Genomic DNA, 12,085 nt, shown 5'->3' on the forward strand with positions numbered 1-12,085 from the left:
CAACTGTTTGTCAGTTTTAAGTCAAAGCAATTCTTTACTGTGAAAGGTCAGTGTGTGGTGAAAGTCCCGTCCTCTTACCCTGGCACTGCGTATTCTCTCCAGCGGGTTCATAGCCGGCAACGCAGGTGCACGAGCCCACCGGAACCATCCACTCTCCGTCCCCGTTGCAGTACAGTTTGAGAGGGACGGACACCTCCATGGCGTTGGCCACGCAGGCCCCTGGTGCGATGACCAGGGAGGTGGCTTCTGCACCCGTGGCGGTCTCAGGGAAGACAGCGAAATTGGCAATGGTGGTGGAGCACTTCTTGAAGAAAACCCTGACTGAGATGAGCGACATGCAGGCCCCCAGGTCCTGGAAGGCCAGGTAGAACCCGGCCTTGGACAAGGGGCCAAAGCTGCGCACTTTGGTGTTGATCCTGCCGGCCTCCAGCAGAGAGAAGCTCTCGTCCGGAGCAATAGTATCCACCTTCACGTAAGGGTTCTCCTTCCACAGGGGGCTGCTGTCTGTTGCCACGTCCCCCTCTGACTCGTAGTAAAACAGATTGAAGGTCTCCTTGCAGGAGCCCGGGATGTTGGGGATGCTTGCACAGTCGCGGACAGAGAACTTGAGTTCCACGTAGACTCTCAGCACTCCTTTACGGGGGACGTAGTCTGTCCTCAGCCAGTTGTTCTGGTTCGGCTGCCGGACGTTGCACACCTGGTAGGTTCTGATGGGGCTCATGGAGTCATCGTATCCGCTCACTTCCTCCCACTGCGGGGGAAAAAAAAAAAAGACAGAGGAACTCGGTCAAAAAAAATCCTAGTAACCTGATTGGAAAGCTAACGAGTGTTAGTGATTGTAGATTGAAAAAAAAGGGAGAGTTAAATTTCTGCAAATAAAACTCTGAAGTTTTGAGATTAATCTCAGAAACTTTGCAGAGAAAACTTTGCAGTTGAAACTTTTTCACTTTTCAAACTGAAATTTCCAAATTTTTTTTAAGAACATTTGAGATTATTAATTGAATTTCTAAGTTTTCTTCTGTTCAAACTCAGAAATTAATTTTTTTCCCTGGAGGATTTCAACTTTTTACACTCAGAAATGTCAAAGTTTTTTCTAGAAGATGTCTGAGATTAATCTAAATATTTCTGAGTTTTTTTGGCTTCTTTTGGTTTTCAAGCTACAATGGTCCTAATATTCCATTGTTTAACACAGACTCTGGTCTCAAGTCGCTTAAAAAACCCCAAAGAGATCAAATATGTTGTTTGTTGACGTTAACTAATGCTTCCTAATGCAGAGTGCTCAAACATGGAAGACGTTCAAAACAGTCCTGTGGCGCTTGGAACGGATTACAAAAATGAAATGACACACGCACACACACACACACACACACACACACACACACACACACATTCCCGCAGCATGCTGTGTGTACACGAGGCCTGTGAGGAATAATTTGCAGCTAAAACGCTTCTAATTGCATGAATCATTCAGAAAATTCCAATCATTATGGGCTATTAATAGATAACATTTTCCCATTAAAACACATTTCACGCATTCTATCTGTTTGACTAGTTCCGATGCCGAGCGCGTGCCGGAGGTCTGAGGGAAAGAAACGGGGGCGGGGAAGCCACTTTTTCTTCGGCTGTGATCACAGCAAAATGTGTCGATTTAAAAGCTTTATCAAATCCTACCCTCAGAAGATGCAGCGTAGAGTGGAGGAAGACCTGTCTGTAAATCTGATGCGGCGCAATCGATTGAGCTTGAGGAAAGAGATTTGGTTTCTCAGACAAACGGCACCGTTGAAACTCAAACGTTCCCGTGTGTCTTTAATGAAGGGAACTTCGTGCATGTGATCGAGTCCAGCGGTGTGAGCGCTACGCACTATGTCTTCATACACATGAACCATGAGTGCATGTATTTACATGTATTAGTTCATAAAGCTGCCACGCTCAGCCGAGCTGTAGCTCAGGAAACACTAAGATGATCAAATTAAAGTAAATTTTGACTTTGTTTTTGCATTTATAAAACAGCCCCTGCCAGAATCATCTCTGTTTGCAGATACTGCGCAGTTCTTTGTTTTTTGGGTGGTTCAAGCTGGATCTAGTCGGGTATTGTGCTCAAGCTATTTGATTAGCAGCAAACTGCATTCATTGGCTGACCCATAGATTTACGTCAACCATATCCACATCTCAACCACCAATCCACAACGAGACCGTAGAAGCTACTAATCGATAATTCCATTGATAAACTTGGGGTCCAAACATTTTTATGAGTTGTGGCAGAAGGATAAATACAGCGTCAACCAGACGGAACAGATACACCGAGAGATTTTCGAAAATCTGGCTCAAATCTGGCAAAGGTACAAGCTCAAAAGATGTCAACAGCATGGGCCATACTGGAAGAAAACCTGTTAAGGATTTCTGTTGCGGATCCTACGTGGTTCTTCCCTTCTTTCCTTTTTTTGGAATCATCCAAAAGAACAGCCAGAGCAAGCCCGAAGAGTTACATCAACAACATCTCAAGGATCATTTTCAGTGATGGTTCAAGCTCAAACTCAATAGTTTGTGAGCTTGAACAAATCAATAACTCCATTGTCAAACCTTGAGGTCCAAACCTTTTTATCGACTGCAATGGAAGAGAACAAATTGCATCAACTGGACAGGGCAACAAACAACTATAGTGAGAGATTTCTGGTTGCCCAAGGATACATGCTCCACATGACATCAATCGACCACAGCTGCAGCGTGCTCACGGCCCGCCCATATGCACACCCACATCGTGAGGAACATCCTGCCGATGGACACAAGCCCGACTAGAACCGGACCAGGCAGTAACCGGCTAGAGTGAGACTTGACAATGGGGAAGGGGCATTTGAGACCACAAACAACTTGACACTTTGACTGGCCTAGTCAAAGTCCTGACTTAAATCCAACTCTTATCACATAACATTTATGTTTACAGGTGTTCTCAGTTGAATTTAGCTGAGCTTGAGCTGCTTTGCTAACAAGAATGGGAAAAGCGTCTAGATGTGCAGGGGTGATGAAGATTTGCAGCTGAAAGTTGGTCCTACAAAGTACTGAACAACACTTTTTAGACTCTTCGTAATTAATAAGTTCATAGTTATTAATTTTAATGTTGGGGAATGCCTTAGCAAAGCACTATATTTGTATTTAACAGGGATGTTTATATACAAACTAATGTTAGAAGCCCTAATATATGTTGTCCACTGGTCAATAAATTCAGTCCATTAGGAAATAACCTTGTGAGACATCAATGTTTCTGTTTTTTTTCCCCCTTTGGTTCCCAATTCAACTGAATGCTTCGTTTCCATAACAAATGACTGCCCCAGAAATTGATTATTTCAACTGGAGGGAAAATAATGCATAACTCATCTCACGTCTCCGGGCTGCCGGGCAATTTATCCCCAAACGATGAGCCCAAAGAGTCGGCATCAGACGTCGTAAATCACCGGCAACACGTTGACACGCTACCTGACAAATATGATAATTGCCGGCCCCTGAACGAACGGGCTTTGCCGGGGCGTGAGGGGAGCGAGGGTGGAGGATGGAGGGGGGGATGCGGTGCCTCGCCAGTCCTGACATATGACTTCATGGATGCCAGGACATTCAGAGCCGGCCGGAGCAAAAGAGGGGGGGATTGAAAAAGCACAAAAAAAAAAAAAAAAAGAGGGAGCTGGTGGAGATGGTTTCCATAGCAACCCAGCATTTCCATTGACTGACTTTGCGCTCACGTAGCGAAGACAAATTGCGCCGGCCGGGTGTGGGGGAGGTCTGTCAGGCTGTTAGCCCTGGGGTCAAATTCATGTTGTTTTATTTTCTCACAATTCCTATAGGGGGTATCAACTGAAAACCCTTAATTTCTGCCTGTAATGCGCTCTTGGGCCCGTGTTATAAAAGACGCATGCTTTCAAGTTGCCAGGCCCTCTTTCCTGGGGAGAGACGGAAGCTGCGGCCCACCTATGCAGTCCTCACATTAAGGGCATTTTCTCCCGGCCTCGATATTTGCTCATTTCGCGGCACCGAGTACAGTCTACACATGCAAACTCTTGCACTTTTTTTTAGGACTCCAGAAAGATGTACACACTGAAATCTCACATTTATTTCACACAATGTCACCGTGTGCTTTTTACTATCCAAGAAAGTAAACATTCCCTGCAAAAACAAAGATATAAAACAGCAGGGAGGCTCGCTGTTCAAGGCAGATTGGGCTCTATTAACAGGCAAATGGAACAAATGCTGCTGGAGGAGAAAGAAGAAGGAAAAAAAACAAAAAAACACAATGCACAAAGCAAATTCAATGCATAAGCACACTAACTCTAACTCACCCCGCTCTCTGGAAACGTGGTCCAAGCCAGCTCTGTGGTAGCCCACCGACTGTCCATGAGGGTTTCTGCAAACAGAGAGTAGGAGGGAGGAAACAGGAGCTCAAGTTAAATGGTGTGAGTTGGGGGTGGGGGGGTGGATGGCTGCACAGCATTAAAGACACAAGTTCCCCGTACAAGACAAAGGAAGCAGGTAAGGCCTGCTCTCCCTCGCCATCATAACCTCCACCCACGTGCGCTCACTTTTTGAAAGCGCTGACAATCACAGCAGATCTGTGATGCAGCCTAATTAAGCCTCTGTGTTGCAGCTGTGTGTGTGTGTGTGTTCACGCCTGGCACACACTCCTCTGTCCTCACTCATTTAAGGAGCTAAGAACAAAGCATCCTCCTGGATGCCTTCAGCCTGATTTTTACTTTGTGGTTCAGAAAGGTCTGATAAGCTTCGGAAACTTTGGCCCAACAGGCGGCGTGTTGGAGGCAAATAGCTGCTAGCGTAAATTGCATTTAGCATTTAGCCTTTTAAATACCTTGTGCCTGAGCTTATGCTGGCGCCACCTCCATGAGGACAATCTGTCTACATTTGAAGATCTGAAACTCGCTTCACATTCAGGTTGAAGCTCTATAACAACCATTTTGAAAATATGTGGAATTGACATTGAAATTGTAAATAAAAGGCAAACAACAGGCAACCCTGTCCCCAAAAACCGCTTTCTTCGACTGGCACGGACAAATGTTGGAGGAGCCCGGATCAGAATCAGTGACCAGGGACCACTTGGGGCCTCCTTGGGAAGCCTGGAGCCGCCTGGGCGGAGGTCCGGTCGGTTTGCCTCACCTCGGAGGAACTAACCCCGTTTACAGCTGCAGCGTCACCGACTCCCATTGTTCTGTTGTTGGTGCATAATCAGTGAAACAATTACACTTTCTTCATGGAGACTCAATGACACGGCGCCTGCTGTGCACCATTTGCTCACAAGTTGTTGATAACAGTGAAGAAGGAGGAGAGTGTGAGTGTGAGAGGGCTAAAATAAATAACGTGCTCTGTGTAGAGCAGTGGAGGAAATGTGGTTCAGTTGTGGCGGAAGACCGGAGTTAGCAAACAGTGTCTCGTAGGCTTTTGTGTGGTACTGATAGGAGGTCGGTAGGTTTAAGCAGAATTTACAGTATCTATGTAACCATGGTAATCACCAAAGGTTGACTTTGCTTCACGAGGGAGAGAGACTTGATCAGAACTAGACTGGATTTCTGTTTGGATCATACAGAAACTCAACAGTATGGCTGCAACAAGCTACAGATAAAACTGAGCATCTAAATTTTATCAACTGGTTGACGCCTCGGTTTTATTGACTAATTCAGTCTGTGATTTAATCTCAGTATGAATGTAGAGAAGGCAAAGAGTGGAGGGAAAACGGCGTTGTGAAGACCGAGGAACACAGCGGTCAGGTCTGAGGTCGGGTCAGTTCATCATCTGAAAATGGAAAAAGTGTGGCACAACTGCAAAGCTAGCAAGATTTGGATGCCCGTCTCAAACAAGAGAGCAGCAAGCAGATAAACAGCCAAGATTACTATCTTGGAAGAATGTGTGTAGTCATGAACTAAACACGTGCTACACAAAAAGCCATTAGCTATGTTTCCATCCAATTGTTGTGTGGCATTTGAGCTAATTTTTAAAATGATGCAAAAAAAAAAAAATAATATTGCTAAATAGGCATGTTTTCATCTACTGGTTTGGAGCGAATCAACCACGCTACACAAAGCGTAACTTTGTCAGGTGTTGACGCGAGGTATAGCTGTAGTAAGCAGGAAGTAGCATGGACCACACATCTCATAAAAATAAATGGAGTCCTCCCCTCCGGCACGGAGATGTGGATTGAGATTTTTGTGCCTCTGGTAAGGCACAAACCCACCACTGGATTGGAGGGTCAAAACTTATTTGGAAAATGTGTTTCCATGTTTTCATTGTTTTTAGCATACTAGCTCATTTTCTGAAAAGCCGAAAACCTCCTCAAGCTAGCTTAAAAATGTTTTGGGTTTCTTTTTGTAAAATTGAGGAAGTTATTTCAAATTTAGCCATTTCCATCAACCTTTGCTATTGCGATACTTCAAAATGTGCATGCAAAAATAATGGAAATGAGGAGAATGTTGAAATAAAGCCAAAAGTTTCAATTTGTCAAGTCAATTAATGAAAAAATCAAAAAGATGAAAAACTATACTCTGAAAACCACAACTCAGATGTTTGGTCCACACACGAAACATTACGTATTACTATAAACTACCACTGTACATCGCTTTTTCTTTCACTGGATTATTCTAGGTCAAACAGGAAGTGTACTTTTAGCATTAGGTGTGTTGTTTTCTTGTTCTTCTATGTGTCTAAATTTCAGAGATACCGATGTTGGGATTTTATTTACCGCATTTGTTTTTTTTTTAATTAGTATTTTATCAGTTATCAGACATTTAAGTTGAGAGATAAAGCTTTAAATAATCAACGGGAAAAGCTTTGTGAGCTCATTTCTATTTTAAGCTGTTGTACTTTTACATCTGCTAATGAGAATTATCTGACAAGAACAACACCAAAGCCAGAGGAAAAAACACAAACGCACTGAAATATAAAGATAGGAAGAGTATAATTAGTTTTTGAACTGATAGTGTGACATAAGCACTGTAAATCTGACCTCATTAATTGAACTGAATTGAATGCAATTGAAGACTTTATTTTGAATGTGCATCCAGTATGTTTATATCTATGTATAGATAGATATTTTTCAAAAAGAAGTAGGAAGAATATGAACGTATTTAACTTTGCCTTTCTGTTTCACAGTCAATGAAATGTTTGGTTGTCCTGTTTAAGTCACAATTTATATATGTAAATCCAAAGCAGTACACACACCAACAACTCTACACCTCATATGTACATCCAATCAGATCGTTATATACATTTTCATTAGACTAAAAGTTACTAACATTTTGGATTGGCCCAATATGATTCTGAACTTAAATTCATGCCAGGAGCTAAAAGTAAGGACAATGGCAAAGAGGCATTTGAGCTGCTAATTTAACACCTGTCATCCAACCTTTAGAGGTTTGGGGATTTCATAAAAAGACTAAAAATTATGAATTAGTACTCTAAAATTACATAAAGGTGAACTATATAACAACATTTTAAAGATCAAGATAGTTAGTTTTTTTGCCTCCAATTCCCTTTGATAGACGTCATGAAATAGCCTGCTAGCAAGCTAGCTAGCTTGATAGCGAGCAAAGGTAGTGTGGGGTTGTGTTGCATTCCATCAAGCCAGTCTAGGGGGGCATGGCAATAAATGAAGACGGCATGAAGAGACGAGACAAAACTAAGATGTAGTAAATTTATTTAGGGAAAGACAAATGTAATCTAGAATTTAAAGGAAAAACCTAACTAATCCAGATCCTAAAATCTCAGGTTTCTAAAGATGAGCCACCAGCACCAGCTAGTGAAGGAGACTCTGGTTCTTTCTCTGTCCAGACACAAGCTGGAACAAAATGTTCTCTAGAACAATAACCATAAACCCTTAAACCCTCTAGTAGAAAGAACCAGCACTCATCCTACCATATGGGAACAAAACAAAAGGCAAGTCCTGAGTTACCAGCAGCACACCAGCTGCGAACAAAACAACCAAAAAACTGGTCTGAAGCTACACACATGCTGCCCAAATGGCCAAATGGCAATAAGATCAGTCCCACACCCCGCTTTGTACTCTGCTCATTAGGGGGCACAGTGGAACCAGCTGTGCCTGCTTCAGCTGCAGAAAAACTAAGACCTAGCCGGGTGCCTGGGGAAATGAATACATTTTTATGTGTTTTGGCCTTTCATCCACTCAGAAACTCTGTTCAATATCACTAAAAATTACTATAAATCACTATAAAGCTCATACGAAAGTGGAGATTTGAGTACCTCCCATAGTTGTGTGTCTTGTGAAAAGAAGTTTTAGGTTCCTGCACATTACAGTCTGCAACAAATAATGTGCCAGCATGTCCACACGTGTGCTTTGACATGATTCCCAATAGACATTGTCTTGTTTCATTAACTTTATATTCTAATGCTCTCAATTAAAAGTAGCTCAACTTGTATATCTGTCCATACAAATAAACCTCCTTCTGCCATGATTAATTCCTAACAGGAAATCATGATTGTTTTGAAGCAATCTGATTGGCTAACATAGATTTTAGCTTTGTGCTACACTGCCCCCTATGGATTTGGCATGTTTAGCACAACGCAGATTTGTGTTTATTCTGTGTGGATGAAAACTTTTGTTAAACCAATAACGTAAATACAATATTATTTTTTTAAACGATGTGGTGTAGATGTTAGTTTTTATAAAGAATACGTACGTACAGGAGAAGGAAGACGAAGTATTTACACACATGCAGGCACTGGTGCATGTAAAAAGCTATTTTTCAGGAGTTGGCTAATTGTAATATTACAGATATTTACCGATATATTTCACTACCATTGCGGCAAGATAAAAATAAGTATCAGTTGTTCATATTGGCAAAGTTCTATTTATCAGGCACAGATACTGATCTGTTGAAAAATTATGTATATCTGATGTTAGTGTCAATATATCATGCATTGCTACTAAAAACCCAAACAGAACAGCTAAGGAATGAAGTAAAGTGGAGTCTGAAGTCAGGCTTTGTCATCCAACATCATTGCTTAGTAGGTTACTTATAGTCAAAAGTATACCACATTTAGTGGTGGTTAGTAGTAATAATACTAGTGCTATTATGCCATGTTAAGTGTTTTCTACTTCTGCACGTATTTTCTTGGGCTTTTACGTTAAACCGACACCAAGCATGTAAGTTCTGCCTGTAGCACACGTCAAGCAGGCTGCCACGTCCCCCGTTTCCAAATCACATCCCCTTCAGCATATTATATTCCACGTTGGTAAAACAATGAGATTAAAAGCTCTGGCGGTTTTCAAATGAAAAGCAAACAGACAGTTGAGAAAATGTGAAGGTATTCCACGGCAAACAGCACCTCGCGGGGACCGACGCACCGGGGAAGGAGATAAATCTCAGCTGATTCTAATGACTCATGATGATTTACTGCGCCGTGTATCGCTGAATCCCACTGTTCCCCACTCTGAACAGCTCATGTCACTCATATGACTAATTAATGCCTTGCGATGCCTCAGCCACCATCAATAATCGCCGGGTCACGCAGTCAACATGAAGATGTTTGCCTCATATTTCTATATGGACAAGAACTGAAAAGCTTTTTCTTTTTTTTTCCTAAGGAAGACGGCATACTACTTAATGAATAACACTACTATTATTGCTACTAGCCACCATTAAAGATGAAACGCAAAATAGTCGATAATAACATAACCTTATGTCAGCTGTAATTGCAGATAATGTTGAGGGGTATGAATTATATATTAAGAGTGCGATTTAAAGTCGAGCTGTATTTTTCTTTGAACATAATGTGCACTGGAATATGCTGGAAAAAAAAATCCTCCTCATTTTAAAAGACTAAGCGAACCCTTCTATTGTTGTTAACAATAGAAATTCCCTTTTTTTCCTCAGCAGGGTGATTAATAAGTAATATTTATGCACAAAGCAAACCTAAATTTACATTAAGTGCCGTTGCTCCTCTTTAAAAGCCTTCTTCGTTCCTTCATGCTTGTCTGCAGAAGGGAATGAACGACAGCAGCTAATAACCTCAGTTGTTAAACCCAAATAAATGCCTGTGAACAAGGTTGTTTTACTGATTAGCACGGCTTGAGCCAGGGAGGAGGAACTAATCAGCGAAATCAGCGCCTGTTGTCTCTGCTTGGCCACACTCGGGCCTCTGCGGCGCACCAGCTTGCGGCCGCTCCCGAACGGGGACGCCACAAGAGCCGGCTTGCCTCCCCCTCCCCCTCGAGCGGGCGATCTGGAGCGTCGGCCCCCACCCGTTGCCTTATCTCTCCCAGGTGCCCTGAGGCAACAGAGGCAGAATCAGTCACCCTCAGCAAACCAAAGGTCTGAGCTGCTGCTGCTGCTTTCACAGTGCACACATGCACACGCTGCAGGCTGACGCCGCCGCTGCCTCCGTAAAAGCTGGGTTTAAGACCCCATGTGAACAGAAGCAGCATCAAGCTCATGCAGCTGTTATAGGTTAAAGTTTCACTGCTAGCAAAAAAGTTAGGTGAATTCAGGAAAAATGAGGCGCTGAGTTAAAATGGGACAAAACAAAGGCTGGAGTACGATCTGTCTGAGCTGGACTTACTGAAAAGAGTTACTTGATGCCAAGGTGTGAAAATGTCTATGTGCAAATCTTTGTCGATATTCTGCTGCTGTCGAAAATTCACAGTTTCGCAATCGCAGAGTTTCCCTTAAATAAGAAATTAAAGTCACACGTGAAAAAGCTTGTTCACTTGATAAGTCATTAAAAAACATGTAAACAGTTAAATAAAGTATATTCATAATAGCACTCACCATGTATCAGCAAATTTAAGAAATCTCAATCAGTATAGTTGTATATGAAATTTTGTACAATAAACTAATTCAACTGCTAAACTTTTGCTAGGTCTTATTTAGCACCAGTTCTTCTTGTTTCCAATAGCAAAACACCAAACCAAGTATATCTGGACAAGTCTTTGCTTCAAAACAGGCAATTCAAACACGTTCAGTAAAGAGCGTTCAGTGTTTCAGGTTCAGGATGTAAGCTTGCCTTTTTAAGATGACTTTTTGCAGGGCCCTAAGCTGGATGGTCATTTGAGGCACAACAGCAAGTCCACCTCTGAAAGGTCCAAAAGCGAAATTAGTTGAAGCTTTTGGAGTGGTTTAATCAAAGATCCGATTAGGGTGTAGTGGTTTGACCTCAAACAGGTTATTCATGATTAAAAACTCTTCAGTGTGACTCAATTAAAACAATTCTGAAAAGATGAATGGGCCAAAACTCCTCTTCATCAATGTTAAAGACACGACGTCTGTTGTCACAAATGCTTGATGGCAGTTATTGCTTTTAAGGGTTTAGCAACCAAGTTTTTAGGTTTAGGGCTTAATTACGTTTTCACATAGCATCAGGTTGGTTTAGATTGTTTGTCCCCTGAATAAATTAAACCAGCATTTCAGGTCATCTATGATTAAAAATAAAAAATAAAAACTGAGTAGAAAAGAGAGGAAACGGTACAAACAGTTTCTAAAAGACCCCAAAAGACTAAGTCACAGCAGACGGTAAAGAGACTGCTGATGTGGCCTGGAAGAGGTTTTTACTAGTAAATATTCTGCCTGCAGCTGATTTTAATGGCTTTAATTTAGTGAAATGGTCATTAGATTCTGAGCAAACTCTGAGTCAGAAACAGGACGGAGATGAAAGCCACTGCCACCTGGAAACAACAGTAGTAATGCAAACACTATTTTATAAACCTGTAAATCGGCCTCACATTTCTATTAGAGAGTTATTTACAGCGCAGTCGACAGTTCATTTTAAAGACAAGTTCTCTGGCCATATATACCAGCCAGTTATATAAGCATATGCATAAATGCTTTTGTACAATGCACTATGACACAGTAAAGTAGAGGTTTGCTCAGCGCTGGGAGTCTCTATTGGTTTACGAAGCCTACAAAGTCCTACGAAGTCCTCATGTTTTCCTGTTTTTCCAACAAACACTTCCTGACAAATTGCTGATTAGTAAAGACCTCTAGTGCGTCAGAACTATATGCTTTGCCCTATAGTTCTAAACTATCAGCTATTGTTGAGCTAATTTGTGTTGACCTGATTTTGTCACACATCAAAGGGGATT

The 12,085-nt window shown here is 41.9% G+C and overlaps 1 protein-coding gene across 3 annotated transcripts in view; it reads right to left on the reverse strand.

Annotated features, from left to right (window-relative positions):
* The window catches only part of LOC106946160 (ephrin type-B receptor 3-like), a 47,306-nt gene that overhangs the window by 24,928 nt on the left and 10,293 nt on the right, over positions 1 to 12,085 (reverse strand). For all 3 annotated transcript variants that reach the window (XM_015030329.1, XM_015030343.1, XM_015030334.1), the window contains exons 2-3: positions 4,326 to 4,390; positions 79 to 751 (exon numbers count right to left, since the gene is read on the reverse strand). In XM_015030329.1, coding sequence (XP_014885815.1) covers positions 79 to 751; positions 4,326 to 4,390 — 738 coding nt within the window. The remainder of the gene's footprint in view (positions 1 to 78; positions 752 to 4,325; positions 4,391 to 12,085) is intronic.

The sequence above is a fragment of the Poecilia latipinna genome, unplaced genomic scaffold (genome assembly GCF_001443285.1).
Source record: "Poecilia latipinna isolate Pla-1442-1.1 unplaced genomic scaffold, P_latipinna-1.0 Scaffold12, whole genome shotgun sequence".
Lineage (NCBI taxonomy): Eukaryota > Metazoa > Chordata > Actinopteri > Cyprinodontiformes > Poeciliidae > Poecilia > Poecilia latipinna.